Raw genomic sequence first — 25,262 nt, 5'->3', positions numbered from 1 at the left:
GAACCACTGACAAACTGGTTATTACTGTGAAAATAATTGTACTTAAATGAACCAGGGTTTATCTGCACTTGGTGATTTACTCTGATATGTTTATTTTTCCATGCCCTTTCAGCTACAAGAAGGTGAAAGGGAACAAGACTTATCAGAATATATTTCTAAGCACGTGTAAAGTGATTCAGTGGGGAAATTGGAACTAGGTGATCTTTAAGGTCCCTTCCTACCCAAGCCATTATATTATTCTATAGTATGTACACATCTATGGCAAGAAAACCTGCTCTAACAGCTTGCTGCTCATTAATGACTCTCAGTAGTTCATACATAGAGCTTGCATGGTAGTTCCTCTGGGAAAACACATTTTCAGAGGTTTTACTTAAGGGAGGCTTTTCCACAATCTATATAGTGGTCTTAAACATCCCCTCTAGCATTCCAAAAATGTAATCAAGTATAGCAGAGCACCTGGTAAGATGTTGAGGATGCATATGTACATTTTTAGAAAAGAGAATCAAGCCTATAGTAAGGCATATGTTCTGGAAATCACTCTGTTGGATCACTAACTCTTACTAAATGAGAGGACTCTAGGGAATATATTTTCAAAGAATTGTGTGGGAAGTTCTGAATATAACTTCCACTGAAGTCAATCTCTAGAGAAACATCTTGGTGGATTGATTGTACTTTCTTCAAGCATGGTCAACTTGAATCTAATGACTGAAGCCAATGACTTGTTGTCTGACGACTGTATTCATAGCCTGAATGAGAACCAACCATTAAAAAAAAAAAAAAAAAAAAAAAAAGTGTGGGAGGGAACAAGAGAGTGGTTTATGACAGTGTTTTTCCCTTCCGATAGGTTCCAGTAGATCTCAGAAAACATTTTAGGGAAGTGGAAAAATTGTTTTGACTTATAACTGTGATAAAGAAATAAAATGATTTGTTCAAGGTGTTCTAGTGTTCCTAGGGTTAAAACTGAAGGAGAGTGTTTTTCCATGCTTTCCTTCTTTGTTCCTGAGGCCCTCAGTAGACACTGGTGATTTTCTCAGTTGAGCACAAGTTGAAAGCTTTAACAAGTTTGTTGCTCACGTGACATAACCCATGTTGATGGTTTTCATTTTATAATGGTAGACATCATTGTATGATGCTTCAGAGGTAGTCTGTGCTTCCTGTATTCGCTCTGTATTATTATGTAACTGAAGACCTTCAGTCTCTAGATGTACTACTGCAGCATCTTTTCTCTGCAATAAATTCTAATCTAACAACAACAACAAAAAATTCTAATGTAACAAAATGTTTTAATCTCTTAAAGTCAGTGACTAAATACAGGCAGCATTTGCCTACTTCCCAGATTGCTGACAGAACAGCCACATTCTCTTTGGTGGCTTAGGAGACCAAGGGCATTTACTCATAAGTGAGCATGTATTCTTACGGTACTGTTGGTGCATTGTATTGGAAACTGCTGTCTGCATGTTAAGACCATGAATACCTCAAACTAAGCCAAAGCTTTCCTTTGCCTGATCTCTCTTAATTGATATTTCAGAGATATTTCATAGTCTAGATACAGACTATATCATATTTTTCTGTGTGTGTCTTGAGTATCAAATGAATGCTTGCATTTACAAAGGACCACAAAAAACTCTGTGAGTGAAATTCCACTGTCAATTCACTTCTACTGCCAAATACACAGAGCCAAAGAATCATCTGTTATCGAGGTCCAGCAATAGTGTATCTGCTATGAAGAACTGTCATCATCTGATTTGTCTTAGCAGCTTTTAAGTTCCATGGCAATTACTTTAGAACCAGAGCAGCACTAGTGTACTAAATGTAGGTTACCTTTGAGGTCTTGCCTTATCTTGAAATGGGCATCAACAAGATCTTTGAATGTGTTAGCTGGATCTGAGAGACAAGATAGCTGTTCAGCACACTTCTGAGGCTGTCTCCCACCTCCTACTATGATATCTTGCTTTCATTTTGTTGCAATTCTCTTTAATCTTTAACAACTCAAGCTGAAAATTTGTAAACTGCTTTTTATTACAGAAAATGCCAGCCAAAATAGTCTTATAATTTTAAAATGCAAAACAGGGAAAACACAATATGCTTTACGTGTTAAAAGTACACTGCAAACTCTTCTGAAAAGCCCTAGCATCTCTGTGGCTAAGGTAAGAAAATAGAAATTTGAAAGTGCATATTCTGCATCAGCAATGCTATTTTATCACTATGAAGAACATCTGGCCCTGTTGTGACCCTGTGAAAAATCATTCACAGAATGAAGGTTACTTTACTGCTATAACAGCAAAAGCCTTCATCACTGGATATGATGTGATGTGTGTCTGGATGTGTGTCTGGACATCCCTTACCAAACAAATGAGGACACTCAGCTGCCTGTTAGCTCTCTTGTTCTACCAGGCTGAGTGCCTTTCAAGCAGGCATATGGAGGAAGGTGGTATGCTGTTGAGGAGAGAGAATAGACCAGCAGGAAAAAATCTTTGGTGTAAAGGTTATAGAAGCACAAAATCAGTGACTGCAAGCCAGAATGTTGGAGGAAGAACATGCTGAACAAGGAGACTGGTGAAGGAAGCTAAAGTGTGAGAGGTGAGGAATGGGATTAGGCAGACAAAAAGAAGCAAAGCTAAGTATACATGGGGATGATTGGGACTATGAGAAAAAAAACATAGAAAATACTGTGGATGTGGGAAGAGAAGGATAATTAGGAGAAGGAAGGACTGTGCCAGAAATGGTGGGTGCAGAGAGCCAAAGAAAGTGCAGGGCAAGGACTTCAGATGAAAAGACAAGAAGATGATCTTGTATTTTGCAGAGGAAAAGGACAATGACCTAGAAGTAGAGGTAGAAAGAGAACTGGTGGGTGGAGGGAAAAGAAGAAATAAGTGACAGAATTAAGAACATTTGATAACGTAATCCCAGTAATTACAGTAATGCAGTAATCTGTAAGCAGAGAAACCAAATACAAGCTGTGCAAGAAATTTTCCCTCTAATACCTCAAAACCCCTAGTGCACCTCAGTACCCATAGTACTGTCCATCTTAGATGTGCTTAGCTGTGCAAATATGGAATATCAAGTGGGTAGCAATGTAAGAGGGCAGACATTCAGGAGGTCATATAGTGGTTTAATTTCTAGCATCACTTTTCCTCCTTTGAAATACACATACCTCGCATTTGACCTGTGTATCAGAAAATATCAGGGTAAGTCCTGAATACTGCAGGCTTTCTGAGATAAGTTGAATCACTAGGCTTGATCTGTCTGAGAAACTGAAGTTTCTTGAAGAACTTAGTCCCCCATAGCTAGAAATCCAAAATTGCTTGTGCTTGTGTCAGTCAGCAGTCTCCTGGATTTCTTCTGCAAAAAAGAGAGCCCCAAAAGACTTGGTTTTAGCTTTGCAGAATTAAATCCATTGGTCTGCTGCAGTGACTTTCAAAATATAATCTGAGAACCACAGGATCCATAGATGGAATTTATAAGGACTGTTGCTTAAAGTTGTTGCAATTGCAAATTTTGTAGATGTCTGAAAATTGGACGTCCCTAATGGGCAGAGTAAAGATACACGGAGGACTGGAGACACTTCACAATAAACCGTTCTGTTACAAAGTGTCTGGTTCTACAGAGCCACAGTTTGGTATCTGAGTGTATGCCTTTTTTTTATGCCCTTTGGGTTCTCTCTCTGTCAAGGGTCAACCCTTCTGGCAAAACTCAAGTGCCTCTGCCCACTGGAGCTCTAGATTTCACTTCCAGCTGGGATATGCTGGTAATGCTGAGATACAAAATCTTCTTCTAGCTGTATAGCAGTTGATTTCAGTTGTGTAAATCCAAACATTAGCTGGATACTATAAATAGGCAGGATGTGTAAAGAGGCCAAGTTGAAAATGTGCAGGAATCATGCTTTTTATTCCTTTAATGCAACCCTGAAGTTGTGCTATGTTTCACCATGTATATAATATTTTTCATCTGAAAAGGAAACAATAGTCTTGTGCTTGGTGAGTGAAGTAATTAAGCAGACATAATGAAGTGTTGGATGTCACACTTCAGAGAAACAGATGCGGGAGGATGGGTAAGTTTTTCTCAAATTTTCTTGGTCTTAGTGTTTTCTTGGAGGTAGTTTTCTGCAAGATTGGGTAGAGAGCAGAAAAACATCTGTTTCATATTATATGATGGTTGTACTTTGGCAATGGAAAAAAATGGCACTTAAAAAAAGGAAAGAAGAATAAAAAAGAAAAGCTTGGCAACTACAGAATGGAGCAACAATTACAAGAACTATCTCAAAATTCCCAGGATTTGTAATTTATTTTCCACGCATGCATTTTTCTGATGTTGCTGAAGTTAAGGGAGTGAGACAGAAGAAATTCAGTAGGATTTTACAAAGTAGAGCTATCTTCATGAAACAATCTCCTTTATTCAGGTTGCCCCCACAGCAGCTGTTTTGATTAACATGTGGGTGGCAGAAAAAGGGATAGGAAGCAGGACTCAAATGTTCAATTATAAAAAAAAAATAAAAATTGAGATAATTATTTTTCTGCTGTTTTCTTCAGTAGTGAAGACCATCTCCCCCTTAACTGCCATTGTCTATGGGTACAAGAGAAAAATCAAATCAGTGCAGATGTTTTTCAGAAACACAGCCATGTAAAGTATCTTTGTGATGGGAGAGGGGAAAAACACTTCAGCAATATAACAGCACAGATTGCTGTGTCACCTACTGCATGTTCCAATATACATTTTTTCTCTTTATACAAGGGATGCTCCAAAAGCAATGCTTCCTATTTTATTGTGTCGGCCCATAATGTCAGAGGCAGATGCTAGTGGTATGGCAGTAGAAGCTTAACCTTAACAATGATATTCCATTATATTTTGTTGCCATTCAACATATGTCAGCAGAGGGGTGGACTGACAAATTGGTGTGACACAGAATTGTGTCTGAAGCAACAGTATGGAATTGAAATTCTCCATGTGGAAAAAATTGCATCAACTGATGCTTGCTGGATGTTTATGGAGACCAAACAGTGGATGTTTGGTGCAGAGAGGCAGTGAGTGCCAAAACACTGCAAAACAATGTGTTACCTCTACTGGTACAGATTTTGATGTGTACAGCATGCAGACTGTTGTTCATCACTGGCGAAAACTTTTAGCTAATGGTGGTGACTATATTGTAAAATAGTGTTTTGTAGCTAAAAGTTTTCTCTACCAAATAGTGTTTTGTGCTCTTTGTATCCACTGCAGTTACCACAGAAATAAATGGGAGTCATTACTTTTGGAGCACCTATATACATTCACCCAGAAAATGCTTTTTACTTGCTTTTTTTTGTTGCTGTTGGTGGAGGTGTTGATTGGCTCTTACATTGTTAGTGGTTTTTTTTTTTTTTTTTTTTTTTTTTCCCTTCTTAATTTGTTATTATTATAATGTTAAGATAGTGTAACTCCTAACTGCAGACCTGTGAATCTACTCCTGTGGTAGACAGTTTCACTTTTGGGTAAAGTTGGCCAGAGCTGAGGGTGCCATCTGTCTCATTCAGACAAGACAGGGGGGCATGATGTGCAAGCATCCTCCATGTGTGCAATAATTGGTTCATCCTATTAAGCTGTTTTTTATGTCCTCTTACTTGTATAGCAGCATGTCTTAGCATTTACAATACTGGGAGCTAGAAATATTAGGAATCATGTACTCCCAAGTTATTCAACTATTGAACTGACTTGAAACAGAGCACTGGAACAAAATAAGTTCAGTGTGATTTTTAAGTGAAAGCTAATGTGAAAATGTGGGAGCTTGAACCAATGGAAACACATTAAATTTAAAACAATTTTCAAATGTAGTAAAGAAAAAAATGGTGTTTCTGGTCTTGAAATTCCTCAAGGACACATTTTCTTTCTGAATCATGATTTAATTAGATTATATTTTATTAAACATTCTTTACAAATTTTAAAATACTGCTATTATACATGCACAAAGGAAAATCAGTTTGAAAAATTTTGTGTAGGCATTCATTGAAGTCAACCACAAAACAGGAACATTTAATACCAGTTCTCAATATATATCTAAAGTGCATTATGTTACAAAAAATAGAGAAAGTCAGCAGCACCAAGATACGTTCACAAAATAAATACACCGATCAACAAAATAAATTAGGGTAAATGTGACAATAATAACTGTCTTAGCCTTAGCCAATAAAAATTAAAAAAAAAAAAAAATAATAATAAAAAAAAACAAAAAAAAAAGGAAAATTCACAATAACCAAATGTGCAGTTTCGGAGAGCAATGGGACAAAAAGGTTTTATTCTGAGCATTTACAATATTTACAGGTAATAAATATTTTAATACTTCCCATATGTTCTATGTTCACTATTACAGAATACTGCAATATGTCTTCCAAAGTTGTCTTGCTGAAAATATCAGCGCCTCCTGCAGAGAAAAAAAAATGGAAAAAAATAAAACCAAACAAACATTAATTTTTCACTTTAAATATATAGAGCCAATACTAATAACAAGAGTTACTCAGACTATAGTGAGTGCACCTTGGTAATAAGCATTTGCACAAATAAGAGCTGGTTAAATGTGCACTACAGTATTAGATATATTTTCAAAATCTATTTCTTTCAGTGTATCTCAGCTGACAGTATGAAGACCCGTAGTTTATTGACTTAGACCATCTACTCTGCTATGCTGTAATCTCAGACAAATAGGAAAGAACTTTGGTTTTCTGTAGGGCCTTACAAAATAACATTCCTGAGTGCAACAGGTAGAAAAAATGTATCAGTCTATAATAAATATATCAAGGGCGTATAGTTGAAGAATTGAGAAATTTCATTTGAGGATAAGAAAAATAAATTTCCTTTTGAACATTCTGGCAATCACATCCCTCTTGCATAAGCAGCTTGGGCATTGGCTGGTTTATGATTAGAATTGTCCCACAGGATTATTCAGTCTCTCTTTCTCACAGTGAGACCACCAGACAGACAGGGGTCTGTTCATCATGGATCTGTGTATTTCTGAACTGTCATGACCTTGAGTTCAACATTGTTGAAGTCAGTTTAGGTCTTAAAAAGAAGAGATCCTTTACAGCATGTCTCTTTAAGGAGTTTAATAAAAGAAGAGACTTTATTCCTGAAACTCTCCCTTTCTGAGCCAAACATCTAGGACTGGAAAGAAAATGAGTATCCCATGTTAGGCCATGACTCCTGTTGCTCTCAGACAAAGATGAAAAATTCAGTGTCAGCTGTATACAGCCCTAAGATTTGGGAGCTAAGGGATGCTAGTGGGCTGGTGTGAGTTCTGTAATACTTCTTTCCTTGTGAGCATGGGAGAACAAAAACAGAGCCTGCTTCTATCTGGCGCACGTAGTACTTGCTCTACATTATTTCAGCGCTGCAGGAAACGCTGAAGGGTTGGGCTTTTTTCCCTTCTGCTGCTGTGAACAGCACATTTCTGTAATGCACCTTGGTTCCCTGGGAAACAGCTATAGAGTGGAATGCAGAGCTATAGGACAGAGTGTGATTCGCTCTGCTTCTGGATGGATCACTGAAGCTGTGGGTAGCGTTCCACATGGCAGACGTGTGTGGGCGTGAGACACACACAAAACAGCAAATCCTTGAGAGTTTAAGGGGATATTTTTATGTTCACATTGCAAGGGAAACTACATTTAACACAAGGGAGTCTGCTCATTTGAAAAGTTTCTTAGGAAATTAGGTAATAACAGTTTAATTGAATTGGAATGGGAATAGAGCTAGAATGTTCATGAGAAAGAATTTTTAAGTGCCTGGAATGGAACTACTAGCATGAAGCTCCTCAGTGATTAACCAGGGTAATATTAGGATGTGTTCAGGCTGTAGCATAACAATGGCACAGTTCATACAGCATGACTGAATATGTGTATCTGCACTACACAGGGCTGTTTTTAAGAGGGTGACATTTTCACTCTGGCTTGAATTCTGGTCTTTATTGTAGAGTTTAAGCTAAACCACAGCTCAACAGTGAACTTTGTACTAATGACTGCTTACAAGACATTTTCTGTGATTTTGCCTCTGATTGTCTACATTTATGAGGTAGTTTTCATAGCAATTAAAAGTATTGGTCTTTTTTCTGATCTAAACTCAAAATTTTGGAATGGAGATTGGGCAGAGAGTTGGCATGAGGATTTTAATTCAGCCTATAGTATAATAGCAGGAAGGAATAAGATGTACGGGGGTAAAACAGGCTACTGCACTATGCATATCCATTTCTTCATTGTAAGGAAGTTATGCTCCTGCTGAGCTGAAACTAGTAGCGTGCTACAAAAACAGTTTTTACCAATGTAGTATTTGGATATCATGTTCACATGATCCTTCCTTGTACAGCACCAGCAAATAGAGGAGAAGATCCTGATTTAGTTCAGCATTGCTGAGGAATCAATTTCACCAAAACTCAGTCATCCCTCCATCTAAATTGTCCCCTATATGCCAGTAACAGCACAGAAAACTGCACCGAACCTGTCTCCCTCTATCTAAAGCAAAGACAGGAAGTTAGGTCTTGCATTCATTTAGATCTTAAATCTTTTGTCAACCTTCAGAGATAATTGTAGATTCATACTTGAGCTGGGCAGAACCAACATAGTATACTCTGTCCTTGTGAAGGAGGAAAAGTGTTTTCCTGTTTCAGGGTTGCTCTTTAATTTTTTTCAATCAAATATCTACAGTGCAGGGCCTCTAAAGAGGCCTCTAGATTCCTAAAGGAATTTGCTTCTGTAATGTCATAATCTTGGACATGTTGGGCAACAGTATCAAAAAGGTAAAGTCAGGATTCCAGCGTAAAGCTTACTGCCTTCAGTTATTCAATCATGACTGAAACAGGAAGACTAAATTCAGACTACTGTCTAAATTCAGGCTTATATCTGCCATTCTCTTACAGCTCCTTGTGGTTGTATACACAAAGAAATGGTCAAATTGCCCATGGATTTTTTTCCCTACTATCATGATCTCTATGTGTTGCAAACTCTTCTGCCACAGCAGTTCCTTAAGATCTACTGAAAGTTCAGATATCTCCTGACAGGAGTACCAGAACGTGCCTTCCTTAGGCGACTGTGACAAATCCACCCTCTCTTACATCACTAATGACTACTATAGCCACACTAACAGGTTTGTGGCCAGGGATGCTGAATGACTGGCCTTGGATACCAGTAACTTGTGTAGATGCCAACAGAAGTTGAGACAATAGAGTATGCTGCAAACAACACCCTCTGAATTCTAACAAAAGTCTGAATTTTATAAGTCTCACAGCTGGCATCTCTTTCTAAGGGACATCCTGTGATCAAGTGGTATTTCTGTTGTGTCTCATTGTGCCAAAGCAGAAGGAAAGGAGACAGAAGGGTGAGTTTTCTTTGTTGTTGAGAATGAAAACACTTGAGGATAACTGAGGAGATGATTACTTGGCCTTGTCCACAAGTGTACAGACTTCAATTAAACTGAGATAACTGCAAGAGGATGAGTCACTCTGTGCACCTCTGCTTGAAACTTCAGTACACCTCTGCCCTAAAAACCCTTCATTGTCATACATGAGGAAAGCACACCTACTTCCAAAAGTAAGGCTCAACATTTTTCAGCAGCCGTATAATTGTTTCACAAGCTAGTTGAAGTATGAAGCTGAATTAAAAAATTCTAATTGCATGGAAAATCTTATGGCAAAAGACTGGTCTGCACCTTTTGCAGACATTAGCATGAGGATTTTTCCATTTTCTCTTCTAAGATTAAATAGTAAAATGAAAAATATAAGGTAGGGACAGGAAAGTTACCAGAAAGGGAAAATGTTGAGAGAAAAGAAAGGAAATTTTGTCATTTCATAAAAGCAGAGCATTAATTAAAACTCGAAGTTTTCAGTCTGTGGTGGCCTGAGATACGAAGTGAGAGACACTAGGAAGTTTTAATGAATTTGATGTGCTTCCTTTCAGCAGAAATGACTGTTATTGCTATACAGTTTCTAAAGGCTCATTTTGAGAATAAGCAGTATACTAGAATTTTTTTGCAATCAGAAAGGAAGCCTTCATGGAGTGTATACTATATGATAGTGACTCTGTCACCAGAGGTAAAATACTTACTTTCTGGTGCAGATTTGACAGTGGGAAGTGGAAAGGGTTACTTACCTTGACACAATGCACAGCTGAAAAACCCACTGCGTACCTATGGCCATAAAGATGTGCTACTACTCCAAATTCAAATAATGCCTTGACCTCACACAAAGAAGGGTAAAAATTTCAGTAAATGTATGATATGCATGTGGAAAAGATATAGCAGAATTACCTTAAAATATGATTATGTGTAGTAATGGAGTTGTCCAAGACTGGGCTCTCAGTTACATTGCTTACATACATGCCAGAATTTAGCCAAGCTGAGCGAGCTCGCCTCTTTTTCTTCTCTTGTTCCTTACGTTTTCCAGGCTTCGCTTTCTTTTTCTTCCCTGATACCTTCAGGGGCTGCTCCTTATAGGTCTGTGATTTGTTTGTCTCCTGAGTTAGGTATCTGCCCTCATCTTCACTGCCAAATCGGACAGGGTAGTTCTTTGTGTTGGTAGCAGGCTTAGGATTAGGTGAGACCTCTGAAGTTGCACGGATTTCTGCAGTGTTGACACCTTCAATTAAATTTTGAAGGAATATCCTTCTTCGTAAGTCTTGGATTGATTTGCCCTTGTCATGCAGTAGCTGGTGCTCTGATACAGCCCGTTTGCTGAAGAAAGAGAGGAACAGAAAGAGACATTTATGATTTGGTGACTGCCAAATGCTTGGCAGAGATCCTCTCTCCTCTAGTACAGACCATGCACCAGATCTCAGAGCTGGAGACATCCAGTGAAATCACTGCTGGAGCAAATCCTGATTCTCAAAGTAGCTGCTCCCTACAGAGAAAGGAAAGGCCTAAACTAGTAATAATTCTCAGCTGACTGACCACACATCACTGGATATGGGGTTGGATTACTCACTACTCAGTTCTAGGAAAGCTTCTAAATTCTTAATATATCACACTTCAGGCAGTAAAACCAGGAAGGTAGTTTCCAGAGATAGGAAAACTACAGCATCAGGTAGTGGAATACAGCAGCCAAATAAGAGAGAATAACAAGTTCTGAAGCCAGAAGCTGTATTTATACAGCATCATTCTAATAATTTTCTTCTGCACAGTCACATACTTAGTAAATATAAATAAATGCATGAAAGCGTATTTCAGTTCTAAATTTAAATAAGTACAATTGTAGGAGTGTAATGGAAAAATGTTCAGATTTGGGTGCCTGAAACATAAGCTCTTCTGTCCATAATGAGCTATCCAGAGAGGCAGTTTGCTCAACAGCAGTGATGAATATCAGCCGCTCATGTTGATTTTGCTACTTGGTCACTTACGTCTAATTACATTTTTAGATGTCTTCATGGCATTCCATTAAAATGTGAACTTTATGGGACAGACTCCTTGTCTTTGCGAAGTTTTACGTTAGCCCTCCAGAGCATTTTGGTTTCAATAAGTCTCTGGTATTCTTTCAAAGTTCATGATATTTTAGTTCACTGATCTCTTTCTAGATTCTAGAGGAATTAGGAGATGGTCATAAATCTGTCTTTCAGAGATTTCGTATTGGCAGATAAGGCATGAAGTGTCTGAGGAAAGAAGATATAAGTGGCACCTGGATAATAAATAACTGTGAAAAATAGCCTTTTTTTCTTGGTGTGGGATAGACGCACAGCTGCAATGTGAACCACAGAAAGAGTGCAGGCTGGGATTTTAGTCATGTTCTCATGAACACTTTAATAAGTTTATCCTTCCAATTGTCCTACTTCAGTGTGCTGAAATTGGCTATGTATCCTCTCATCTTGTATCAGGGTACTGTATGTGACTGGATTCTTACTGGCCAAAGAAAATGTATTCATTGCCTTGCCCAATCATGTAATTATTTGGTCAGCTAGCTGAATACATAGCTATTTCTGAGCACTGGTAAAATGGGAGAAGCACACAAATGTCAGTGAGCATTCCTTCCTTCCTTCCTTCCTTCCTTCCTTCCTTCCTTCCTTCCTTCCTGCCTGCCTGCCCATCTCTAATCATCCTGCAAGATTTCAAAACATGGTGGACAAAGATGGTATGCTAAATGGTTGGAAGCGTTCTGTAATTTATCTTGCAGAGTCCCTTTAGATTTGTGATTTGACCAACACTAGAGCAATTTGAATTTGGTAACTTCATGTAGCATGGGTTTAAGAGCATCCCTTTCACTATTTATCTTTGTAAATTTGCAATTTTGTTAGTATCAGGTTCAACTGTTTAGTTCAAGTGATTCTGCATCTCTATTACTCCACATAAAATCCAAACACTTCTCCCATTCTACTGACAGATGGCTGTTTTTGCAGGAAATGATGCAACCAGGATACTTGCTCAAAATCAGGCTTATGTACTCAAGTTTGGGAGCACACATTTAGCCAAAAATTGTCTGTGATGCTTTAAGTGTCCCCAAATCAGATGAACATCAGATGAACATCAGATGACTTCAGGCCTTAGGGCAAGTGCTTTATGTCCTCCAACTCAATGTTTCCAAGCAAAAATGCAATACAATAATACTAAGCTGAACCCATATTGTTTTATTCTCTTCAGTACAGCTGTGACCATTAATGTGAGCTCAAGATCTCTCCCAGGATAGTTTTTTCTGACCAGTTCAACTCTCCAATAGCCGTCTCTAACAATCTTCTCATTAAGGTCAATCTGATCAGCAAGTGCACCAGTAAAACTAGCACCTTATTCTCCTCTGAATACTACTTCTCTGCTCTTTGTCAGCCTGTCCATGGTGGTGCACATTACTGTCCCAGCTTCAGTAATCTATTTTCCCAGAATTTTTGCATGGAAAATGCTCTCCTTCTCCTCTTTGAGTCTGTAAAAACATGCAAAACCTTTGTGATTTACTGAGACTAAAATAGCGCTATTTATCACAGACAGCCTAAAGCCACCCTGATCCTTTAAAGGTTATTTGGTCAATTTACCCTCTGTGACAAAATTCTGAATCTCTAAAGCCTGTTATGAAAGTACTCTCAATTGAAAAGCTTTTCCATTTTACAGAGCTGAAGCCTAAGTATTTAGTTCCGGATCACAAAAGACAGTCAAAGAGCATTATACAATCTACATATTGTGCAAGTAGGCATTTCCAAAATGATTCAAAGACTGACATGTGAAGGGTTAGTGTGCCAAACAGGGTGGGTTTCTGTTTAAATGTCTGTATGATATTTAGCATCAAGTCTGTCCCCAAATAATGATCTGCTATTCCAGATAATTGCATAACATTACACAGTGTTACATTTCATATGACTTTTATTACTCAGCCAGGCTAAAGGATTACATTTTGCCTACCAATTTCCTTTTTATGCTCAAGATCGAAATATCCCTAAACAAAGAAGATATGGCAGATATATATCTCATTGACCTTCTACCTCCTTCTACTCAATTACTCGAACAACACTTTTGTTTATAAATCAGGGAAAAATACTTGCCCAAGACTGATGTAAGAAGTACTTCATACTGCAGATATTAACAATATCTCACCCCTACACACCAAGCAGGAACGTAATGGAAACTGAAATGATTGCGTTCACATGTCAGGGACAATATGTAAAAAATATTTGACTGTTAGGGTTAAGATGACCCACTGGAGGCTCCTTCCATCCTTCTATAAGAGCATCTATAATTCAAGGAAAAAGATTCTGAAACCAAACCAAGTACAGTAAATACTAAACTAACTCATGGGAGGCGCTTTTGAGAGGATGGTGATGGTTTGTATTTGAGCAGAGTGCCCAGATTAACCACTGTACCCAAGTACACTGTGTGCATACGAGACCTAATGTCTTGTGGGAGAAATATTAGAAAGTCATTCTGACTTTAAGCATGTGCTTTCAGATAAGCTGTTCTGTTCAGGCACATTTTTCTTATTTTTTGTTTTCTCAGTAACTAGAGTCACCAAGAAGAAACGCTTTTCAAGCAACAACTTACTATGTCAGAATTCCTCTTCTTTAACTGTTATTATCCTTGACTGTTCACATTGAATCTGATCAGCAAAATAACTGGAAAGGATTCAGTCAACTCACTATCTGGGTTTTGCAAGACAGAGCGCCCTTGCCACTGGCTCCAATGGTTCAGCAGCTTTCATTCCCTATCTCGGAGTTATGAAAAATATTTTCAACAGGTTTGGGGACATGGTGCAGCAGCATTTGGGCATGCTGATAAAAATATAGAATTTCACTTGGAGACATTATTGGGTTTCTCAGAAGTTCTGTAGTAACTAAAATATTTCCATAACAAATAAGCCTGGCAATCTTTTCTTGGAACAATTTGATATGGCTTTCCTTGAGAGATTTGTCTTAGCAAGGCCTGGAGAACCAAACCTGTTTCATTTTGACTATTTTTGCATGGCTATAAGAACATGCTTTGGTATTCTCATTCGCTACTGGGTTAAGCATTTTAATGAAAGCAAACCTATATATTATATCTGTCTGTATACACACATACGCATATATATATATATATATAGACTTAAGTGAGTTATTAACCATTAACTCTAGGAATGGTTTGTGGTGATATTAAAACAGGACACATGTTTGAGTGTGGTGTCTGTGTTTGTGCTGTACCCACAAACAAAACAATGTGAATGCCACTAACTAACAGCTAACTGGTTTCTTGTGCATGTTTTACATGCCATGGCAAAGAGGTGGCTGAGTAATATGTTTCAAGTGTTTAACTTCCACTTTTTTTCTCCCGCAGCCAGGATGGAATCGGGTTGTTGGGAAGACCTCTAATCCTGACTTCTATAAACAAATGTTAGAACAATGCTAACCTCTCTCAAGAAGAGAAAGATTATTTCTCAGCAATTTTTATTTTTTACAAATTTGGCTTATATCCAGTTCAGAGTTTCTCAGCATAGGAAATACAGCATTTTAATGCACTTCAATTATTTTAGGATTTTATATATGAAACTAAAGATTTGATCCTCTGGGTAGACAAAGATTGTGCTCTTAAATGAAAAGAAATAGCTCAACTGTGGCTTTCAGGAATAGAAAACAGCTAAACACTAACAGATTTGGTAGAACACATTGTAGCACTAGCAGCAACATGATGTTCTACACAATTTGCTGTAGAAATTTGCTAGTAGGAAATCGTAATAGCTGTCTGCTTGGTGCCAAAGTTCAGGTGTGTTTGAAGTCGCTTCACCTGGTGGATATTCTTGTTACTTAAACAAGAGAAGAAGTGATATTTGAAAATTTTGTCCTTATGGACGTAACAAAACAGTTACAAGGAAACCCATGTGAAATTTCTTGCTGTGTTATGTTTCCCCACATGTTGTAACTGAATTTTCTAACACTCTTTCTGTAGCCCAACTTCCTTCTGAATTCCTTAAGAATATAGCCCTCCACAGTCTAAAATCTTTCTACTTTAAAAAATCTGATGCAAGCCCAGTAAGAGCCAGTGAAATACACATGTAAGGCAACTGCTCCTGCATCAGCTCAGTGGTTTCTCTTCTGTATTTTGCTTAGGATATATTAGTATGAGCCATGATGATTATTTTGGAAGGAGCAAAAGGATCGTTTCCTGAAGAGAATCTCTTAAGTTACATTATAATTTGTCAGAAATACGCTTTTGCTTTTAAGTCATATGTTGGACTCTCTTTGAAAAATAAATAAATAAGTAGCTGAAGTGCCAGTCCAAATAGAGTTCAGTTCCCCAGTTTCACGATGGCTGTAACTGATGTGCATTTTCACTACCCTTATCGATACTGGCTCTGTGCCAGCACTGAAGTACATGGCATTTCGTACTACTTGCAGAACCGGCAACAACCCGATCAAACGTACAACTCCCCTCAGAAGTGCAAAGAGGTGCACCAGCAATAGCTCACCTCCGACAAGCGTGCAGCTGCACGCTGCTCCCCGCAGGTCCGAGTCCCTCTGTGCCGGTATTGCCTTCCCAGTACTCTGTCAGCACAGAAACTTCCCCGAACGTCCCTTGCCATTGTCTCAGCCCTAACCGAGCCCAGAGCAAACTGAGGCAGGCAGCCCAGTCCACAGCCATGCTTACCAGGACTCCCCTCAGCACCCCCGGGGTCCCGGGCCCTCCTCACCCACACCCTGACCGAAAGAAATTTAGGTAACTCACAGTCTGCGGCTGATCCCCTCTACCGATCTTCCGTAGGAGGGCACAGAATAACTCAGCAGAAACACCGCGAAACTCCACTGCTGGAAGAGTTTCGTGAACATCATATCCTCCGGGGCTTAAACCTGCAAGGAAAGGAGGGGTCAGTCCTGAGCGACACATGCGCGGGCTCCGTCCCCAGGCAGTCCCTTGCTGTCAGTTCTGCCAGCTCGCAAGCTGGGAAGGATAAACAACTTTTGGAACTCTTCGCAACAGCTCACTTCTTCCAAACTTTGCTCCGTCTCTCGCCTTTCCTTGCTGTCTGCCGCTCGCTCGCTTCCTCCCTCCCTCCGTCCGTCTCTCCGCCCTCTCTCTGTCTTCGGCCTCCCGGACGCAAGATCTCCCTTAACACTAGTTTAAAAAAAGTCTAGCTCGTATTTGAATCGTGTTAAAGAGAGCGTCCCCCCGAACAGTGTTCAATTCTAAGCTGGAAAGCGGCTGTCCCAAGGCTTTATGTTACAAGAGAAGCCCTCTTTTCCAATAAGGAAAGATTTCCAAAAGTCATCTCAGCTCCTATTGTAAACATACACTCACACAGGTCCAGGCGGGCAGAAAGTCACTTCTCTAAGTATACCTCTGCAAAAGTCAGATTCACACCCTCTGTTCCTGAGAAGTTGCGTTCTCACTGTGACGAACGCCCCGAAGAAAGTAAGGAGCTCTGCCCAGCAGTTCCATGTCTAAGCGGGGCAGCGCGGTGCCGCCAGGGGTTGGTAGGCACGCCAAGCCTCGCAGGTTGGAGGCCGCGATGCTCAGGCGGCCCGGGGCAGCCCGCGGGAGAGCTGCGGGAGCACGGCGGACTTTGCAAAGAGATGGCGCCCGAGGAACATGTGCGGAGCCCTGTACGTATTCGCAGCCAAAAGAGAGGCTGGAAAGCAGCACTTCCCGGGACCGGGATCAAAAGGGAGCGGAGAAAGGGAAACACCCGACAACACAGGCACGCAACAGACCCTGAGCGCTCCGGCCAAGCAATCCGCATCTTCTGCAGCCGAGCTTTTTCCTCTCTCCCTTTCCCTTCCCCACTTGGTGTTTACCCTCAGGTCAGCACCTCCCCTGCCGCAACACGAATCCTCCATCCGAGGGGCAACTTCCAGCTCAAGCCCCAAAACCCAGTCTAGGATCCTTTCCACCTTTCCTTTCTCACACCTACCGTTGTTCGTCGCAGTTCCTCTATTAGCTGGAGGGCTGATTCCTAATGATGTTAATTGTACGCTAGTAAAGGCGGGGAGGGGGAGGGCTGGGGGGGAGGGCTGGGGGAAGGACTCGGTGTCTACGAACACAAGCGCTCTTGGCCAAAAAAGTAAGTTAGTGGAAAGTTTTCTCCTCCTCTCCCTTTCGCCTTCACTTTCTTCCCGTGTGGAAGTGGCTCCCGCCAGGGAGATTCATCCCCTGGGTCAAGTCGCTCTGCAGGGCGGAAGGGTCAGTGGGAGCGGGGCCAGCCCGGAGCCCCCTCCAGACCCGGTCTATCCCGTATCCCTCGGGACAACCCCGCGTCTCGACACCCAGTTTTCCATCTCTGGAAAACATTTATGTAAAACCAAAGTTACCACAGTCCTCCCTTTTCTCCAGCCTACATGAGCAAAGAAACTGCCCCTGGCCCTGCTGAAGCAATGAGAAAGCCGAGGAACCGCGGCGTGTCCCATTCCTCTTTTCCCCTGAGAGCTCGATTTACAGCAAAAGCTTCTCCTGAGCCCTCACTAGCTGCAACAAAACGCTGAGGTGTGCCGGGTGGTAGTTTCTGCTCATCCTCTGCCCACTGTCAGGGATGCTTTGTGGGAAATTTTGTGTGCAAGCAGAACGTTTTTATACCTGCAGGTTATTTTACATTAAATGGTGCTTGCTGCCACAATAAACCCCCACCTCCTTCACCAAATTTCATAGCATGCCAGCAAATAAAACCAAATACATAAGCGCTGTAACAGAAATCATGTTGAAAACATTAAATCGTTTCTGCTGTAGATAAATTCCATGAACACCTGGTAGGCTATAAAAGTATGGGTAATAAGCTTCTTTGAATTATACTGTCATTTTGACTACTTAAAAATAATTGTGAAATTCCTTGAGAACAGCCGCCCCCTCTCCCCCCCCCCCCACCACGTTCTCATAGGTCTATTGCATTAATATTAAAATGTCCATCTGATATTTTTAGAATTCCCTTTCCCCCAGAAATTAAAAAGGAAAAAGAAAAAAAAAACAGCTACCCTTACAGATTCAGGAAAAACAAATAGTCTTTATAAAACTGGAACACTCAAGTTTCTTCAAAATTTACTACTTCACCTTTTCCTTGAGTTACAGCCCTCTGTGCCTCTCAGAGATCACCTTGGCCAACAGTGGTTGATCTCCTCAGCAACTGTTTCCAAAGTTATGTTCTATCCTAAGGAAAAAAAGAAAAAAAGAAAAAAAGAAAAAAAGAAAAAAAGAAAAAAAAGAAAAAAAAGAAAAAAAAGAAAAAAAAGAAAAAAAAGAAAAAAAAAAAGAAAAGAAAAAAAAGAAAAAGAAAAAAATACCTTTGAAAATATATGCAGATCTGCAGACTTTTTAATCTGCCTGCAACGGATTAGAGCTTAATAAAGAGTTTTAAAAGCAGATACAGGTGCCTTACTCCCTTGCTGCTCTTTTTATTATGAAGAACAGAAGCTTCTCCTAATATATATAGCAAGGGAGACCCTTCTCTATTGCTTTTATTGAAAAGACTGAACTTGTGACATCACTAACCACCTTCCTATGGCTGAGTTTGCCTCATCTTGCCTCAGTGGGCTTGGAAAAAAAAAAAGAATAATCTATGGTTTTGCTAATATGTCAGGAACTAAACAGTGCCAAGCCCTTTTAGACGGCTTACTATCACATCATGATCGCATGTCCTCCCCCCCTCCCCCCCCCGCCGAACCTCGTTTGTCATCCACAAAATTTGCTCTGCACTTTTCTCCTGCCACCTACACAAATGCCTAACCCGTGAGCACACTCCTCCCAGTACCTAGCCTCACCGCAAGCCTGAACCTCCTCTGGTGCAGGACTTGACAGAACTCCCCCTCTTCTCTTGTCTAACACCATTTTCTCCACTCCAAAAAGGCCTGATTCTGTGTCCGGGCGCCGAGAAGAAATGGGGCTCAGGTACTTGCCAAACTGTGCCCCAGTGCTGTTCCCTTCACCCCCATATGGATGTGCCGGGGAAGAGAGGATGAGGCAGGAGAAGAGGAAGGGCCAGTGGGAAGATCCTTTGTCACAGGTGTGGGGTCTGGAATGGTGCTAGGCGGAGCTATTTCCATCCCCACATCTGTGCCGAAGCGTCAATCCGCGCATCCAGCACCCCTATGAGACAATGAGATTTTGGAGGGATGCCGTGCTTGGCTTCTGTCTCCTTTTTCCATACGTATAAACAGGCATAAATCAGCTTGCCTATGATGAAGTTGACCTGCTAGGTTGGCTCGGACGGTAAGTCTCTGCTTCAGGTTTGATACGTAGTTCCTGAGGGGAGATTAGGGCCAGGGGCTGTGGGTGGGTGGGTGGGCGGGCTCCCCAAACGCCACTCACGATCGAAACTTCCCCTGAAACCAAAGCAGACAAGTGGGACAGGTTCAGGTGACTGGGGAGGAGTCGCAATTACAGCCCGAGAGAGACAAAAGGAAGTAAATGACCCCCCCCTTACTCCCCCCCGTCCGGTGCTCAGAGGCAGGCTGAGTTGTCAACTCTGCAAACTCCCCATCCCTCACCTTTGTGGAGTTCTGCCTCTCCTCCTTCTCTTGTTTTACTCGCAATAAAGCATTTTCATCATTTCCCCTCCCGGATTTCTTTAACCTCAGTTGCACTCGTCCAGGGCTTCAGTTCAGACAGGGAATTTAACCTCCCTAGTCTTCCCGGGGTGGAAAAAATGGTGTTCAGCAAAACACAGCCTTACTGACTGCCTGAGAGTCTGGAAGGGAAGGGAGAGTCAGAGCAGTGACTGCTGGCCTCGTCCTGCGAGGACCAGAAATTCACTGTGATTTACGCAGCCTCAATCTAGCAAGGTTCAAAGCCAGTGAAAGCAGCTATCGAAGAGCATAGTGCAAAGTCACGGCATTTTTTTCAAAGCTCGCAGGGTGGTCTCGAGGGTGAGCCTGCTACACAGCTCAGATTGCAGATTTAGGTGGTCTGTCTAGCACACACTCATTTTCTCTCTCAACCTGTTATCGTACCGCCCTGCTATCTGCAGCTCCCACGAACTCTGCTGGGCTGTCAGGCGTGACTAACACCTTAGCTGGTGGCTGGGGCACTGCAACTGTCTGGGTGAGGACATTGCTTAGAAAAAGAGAAAACCGTTTTCTCCCCATCAACAAGTCCCAGGCGTGTCGTGGCAACCCATTCGTGCACAGTAATCCTCTTTATTAAACAAGGATAGAGTATCTGAGCAGTACTGCCTCTCCCACCCCAGAGGCAACCGGAGGTCCACAGCTCAGATATTGACACGACGAGCCGTTTATTTAGACAATATGCATTTAATTTAACGCATTAAAAAAAAAAAAAAAAAAAAAAAAAAAAAAAAAAAAAAAAAAAAAGGCTGCGTGGAACTGAACAGAGTTTTGCCAAATCTTCCGTCTGGTTCCTAGAATCCAGTAGACACCGAAAGGAATAATTTTCAAATTTGAGGGCAAAGAGTCAGCTATTAATTCATAAAGTCTGTCCTACTATATATAGCCCCGCGGTGCTCGCGGCTGGCATCCCGCGGCGGCGCAGGCGGCGGAGCCTGGACGGGCTCCAGGGCCCGGGGCGGCGAAGTGCGATCGCGGGTCGGGCGGAGGCAGGCGAGCAGGCAGGCAGCGAGGGAGACCGCAGCCGGGCCGGCCCAAGTGAGCTGTCCATGGTGGTGCCGGGAGCCGCCTGAGATCACCACCCTCCGCCGGCCGTCGGCACAGGGCCGCTCCGCGGGTTCTGCCCATGGGGCGCGGCGCACGAGAGGCTGTGGCGCTGGATGGAAGATCCTGGATTCGGGGCCCCGCTGAGGTGCCGCCTCCGAAGTGCTAGGGGCTCCCTACGCGGAAGAGGAATTGGCTGTGCTTGCCTTCTCCATCTCTACCTAGGGTGTCTTCACTTAAACTGGAAACTGTAGGGATTTATTTTCAACTTTCCTTCAAAGGAGGCTCACAAATATGCCCACACCATGTGCTTTAAATGCTAACAGCAACCCTTCTTTCAGTAATTCATGCATTTTAATTTAGTGCTCTGAAACCTTAAGCTGTTCAACTCACTTCTTCTGGTCTCCAGTTTTAAATATATCTTAACATAGATCGGGATGCTTCATTTGTTCCATTTTCTCACCTAGTATCTATTAAATACCAGCAGAAACAAATGTGTCTAGCCTACCCAACTTACACAAAGATATTACCAAGTTGGACTGGCTAGAGAACAAGAATATAATTTGAAGGATTGTGGGAGAGAGAAGAGAGAAGTTTTGCAAGCTCTCTTGCAAGCATTTTTGCTCAGTGTTGGAAGAAATCCAGCCCTTTTGATATTTTTTCTTTCTGAGAGAAGACAGACTCACCTCCTGCCTTGGAATAGCTTAGTGGTGAGTGTACTCATCTGGGATGTGGGACACCAGAGTTCAAGTCCTTCCCTTCTCTGATTCAGAGCCCTAACCTCTGGACTGTTGGCTTCTCTTAGTTCCATCCCAGTTCTAAAAACTTTTCCAATTATATTTGTATGAATTGGTATTTTCCAGTGGGTGAAAATGAATGTTTAGTTAACTGTTTCTAATCTAACAGCTATGCTGAGCAGCCTCAGATTTTTGGTTAAACAAGAAGAATTCATGACTGCAATTGTACAACAATGAAAAAGAATTGCAGGCTGTGAAAAGAAGTGATATGTTAGGGAAAAGGAAGGACTGTCTTCCCTGATGACATGTGGTAGTGTGGTTTGAGCACGCTTTCTTTGACTTTAAGTTTGTAGTTTATTCAGATAAATTACTTTTCTGTAGATACATGGGGCTAGTGTGGTAAATGGGGCTTTCCTTAGATACAGGGTTGTTTGCTTGGTTTGTCATTTTGTTTGTTGGTTTGTTATTTCATTAGCAAATGGAATATAAGATAAAGTTGCACCTAGGATCATATCTAGACTTGTTTGACTCTGCAACTCAGAAAATCAAGCTGCCTTTCTATTCTGGGCTAATGAAAATAACTTGCTTGTTTGAAGCTCTAGGTGTCATTTATGGATCTGAACAGCAAGACACCATAATAGTCTCTACCACTGTTGACTATGATTTCTTAAATGTGTATCTTTGCATAATGCATTTTTTTGTTTGTTTGTTTCTTTTAATGTTAATTTAATTATTTTTGCTCATCTCCAACTTGCCTTTTAGGAACAATTTCTTCTTTCTTTTGGTTTTAAAATATACAAATGACTGTAACTTTTGTGTGCATTGTTTGCTTTGACTCAAACTTTCTTTGATAGTTTCTTTGCTCCTGCACAAGAAAAATGTTAGTCACCATTTAATCCCACATTCATTTCATTTCCCTAATTCCAATTCATCAAACTGCAACTTTCAACTTTTCCCAGAAGTCATGGAATCTTGTCACTGAAGCTAAACTGATTCTCTTCATTCACTTTATTTGAATGGTGGTCGGAATGGCTAGTCCTGTTCCAAATTTTGCACTGTGTTTGTTTTTAAAAACATAATATCCTGTAGGATGTGAAGTCTAGACTGTAATAAACATGGTGGAATGACCACCTTGCTTTGAACAGATCATGCACAGTAAAATGGAGCCTGTAGAGCTGCCCATGACGTCAGATTAGAAAGCAGGAGATGTGAGAGAGAATATTTTCAGAGGATCTACAGTTAACCCTTACAGGTTAAGGTTCTAAATTTATTAGCTTATCAAATACTAAATTCAATTAACTTGAAGAAATAAAAATTAAAAAAAAAAAAGTGAACTATAAAACTTATATATTAGCTGTTATTTGTGTTAGGAGGTGATTAATCTGCTTCTTATATCATTCTAACATCTTGTCTTGCACTGAGACTAATTTCTCTGTCCATTTCTGGGTTTCAACTCATTTTAAACCAGAAATTATACTCTGTGTTTTGTCTGACTGATCACTGGTGTGTGGCCTAAAAGATATACCTGTATTTCTTAGAAATAATGATTACTTAATTTCTGCCAAACAGTTTTAGTGGCTGTGCAAAGGTTACAAGAAGTTGATAAAGCAATATTAACTTCAGCAAGCAGAGATGATGAAGTCTAATTTTCTGCTAAAAATAAAAAAGAAGTTGGCTCTCACCAGGACTAGACATTGACAGTCAAACATCCTGGGTTCTGCTGCCCTTACTGATGTAACTCCACCTTTTGAGCCCTTAAGATGACCTCAGTTTTATGCAGGTTCCTGAGCTGACAAATGAAGGAACGACACACCTTAGTTTTTTGAGAGCAGCTCATTTGACTCAAGAGTGGCCTCTATAATCATGGCATATGTACTAACAAAGGAAGCTATACTTGGTACAGACTGAGGACATCTCAGGGAAGAATTTGTATGTTGTTATGCTGACAGGACTGAAATCTAAGGTTGTAATACAGAACCTTGACAAAAGGAGGCTGTAGTCATCATTTCAACCTGCAAGTCAGAATAGCAGCAAGTATTTGATACCTATTTCATTGGAAATATTTAGCTTTCTTAAATGCTTGGAAGACTACCAGATTTGAAACAAAATCTTTAAGTGGCGTTGGTTTCATTTTCTCATTGTTGTCCTGTGACAGGACACGCACTGAGCTTTCTGTCCAGCCAACTGTACCCTCTCACATGAGGTACGCTCCTGCAATATAACAAGCATGGCTGAAGTAACCAGAAGGTGTCTGACTGTGGCTGCTTCCTAGAAAGTGTGACGAGCTTCTTTCTTCTGACTCTGAATAGTGCATCTGTTTTGAAATGATGCATTCACACATCTATAAAAGTCTCCTAGCCTTCCTATAATGAGTTAAGTCATTGGGCATCTGGCTACTGCTGTCTTTTCCAGCGAGACTTCTCAGACTTTAGTCATAGCAGAAATTCTTCACAAGCACACAGAGCAGACGGATTTTCCTTGATTTATTCTTTTCTATCTTTGAAAACACAACTTTGAAACTCCTACAAGTACCTCACACGACAACAAGTAGAGCAAATGAATGGGGGATCTGAAGGATCTCACCTGCATGGAAAGACCCAGGAGAGGTATGTCAGATCTGATTAAATCTGTATAGCTTTTCTTTAACAAGCCATGAAACCCACAGGCACGAATAGGAGAAAATTGTGCAACAGGTGATGAGACTTATCAGATGTTGTTTATCACGTATTGCCTCACAAGATGCCTTTATCCCACTTTCACCAAATATCACAATTTTTGTAATATCATGCCAAAATGTAATTCATGATAACAGCTGCTGTCCTGTCACAAAGGCAGGGTCTGTTGGACTCATCATTTATGAGGTCACAGTCACTGTCAGGCTGTGTCAGATTCTCCCTCAGCCATTTCTTTGAAGATACACTCATAAACTCCTTGCATGAAATCAACCATTTTGCAGTCAGCATAAAAGGCTGGGTTGGAGTGGGGAAATGAATGTCATTTCAGTGACTCCAGATATCAGAAATATCAAAAACCTATGCTGGGAAGGCCATCTGCATACTATGCAATCTGTCCTGCAAACTGACTCCCAGCAGGTGTCTTTTAATCAAGTTTTCCAGGTGCTTGTTTGTGAAATACTTAGTTTTTTGAGGGACACATGAGCAGTCTGTGCAGTTCTCTGGAAACCTCTACTCATTAGTAAGTAGTGATGATGTTCTTGTCAACACCTATAGGAAAGCCAATTTGTACTAAATTATTTAATCCCTGCTCAAACAATGATGATCCTATTTGAGTTGCAGGTGCTCAACTTCAGGCCTGAGCTTGTGTAAGTTGTTTACTTGCTATGTCTGAAAATGTATTTACTGAAAAAAGTGGAAAAATGTGCATGCAAGACTGCACAAAACACTGTCATTGTTAAATTTTATGGTCTTTTTCCATAAACACAAGAAACATGACTTAGATCGCCTCACTAAATTTTGCTCTGAGCAGCATTTGATCCTCTAAGATTCTGTGTAAGTTCTATGGAGCATTTGCAGAACAGATAGTATCTACAGCC

The 25,262-nt window shown here is 40.7% G+C and overlaps 1 protein-coding gene across 3 annotated transcripts; it reads right to left on the bottom strand.

The window, feature by feature from the left end:
* Positions 1 to 5,865: 5,865 nt before the first annotated feature.
* On the bottom strand, positions 5,866 to 18,538 carry PTHLH (parathyroid hormone like hormone). Of its 3 annotated transcripts, none has more exons than XM_052690582.1 (4): positions 18,421 to 18,538; positions 16,111 to 16,232; positions 10,258 to 10,680; positions 5,866 to 6,391 (listed from the first exon to the last, which is right to left on the bottom strand). In XM_052690582.1, exons 2-4 carry the CDS (start codon positions 16,212 to 16,214, stop codon positions 6,382 to 6,384), a joined length of 537 nt encoding a protein of 178 aa, XP_052546542.1. In that variant the 5' UTR covers positions 16,215 to 16,232; positions 18,421 to 18,538; the 3' UTR covers positions 5,866 to 6,381. The 3 variants fall into 3 exon arrangements, with proteins under 3 accessions (XP_052546542.1, XP_052546543.1, XP_052546541.1); XM_052690583.1 differs by lacking the exon at positions 18,421 to 18,538 and adding an exon at positions 17,294 to 17,324; XM_052690581.1 differs by lacking the exon at positions 18,421 to 18,538 and adding an exon at positions 16,368 to 16,454.
* Positions 18,539 to 25,262: the final 6,724 nt, after the last annotated feature.

The sequence above is a fragment of the Tympanuchus pallidicinctus genome, unplaced genomic scaffold, assembly GCF_026119805.1.
Source record: "Tympanuchus pallidicinctus isolate F22 unplaced genomic scaffold, pur_lepc_1.0 scaffold27, whole genome shotgun sequence".
NCBI lineage: Eukaryota > Metazoa > Chordata > Aves > Galliformes > Phasianidae > Tympanuchus > Tympanuchus pallidicinctus.
The sequence above is the reverse complement of the archived record's forward strand: the minus strand, read 5'-3'. Positions and strand labels throughout refer to the sequence as shown.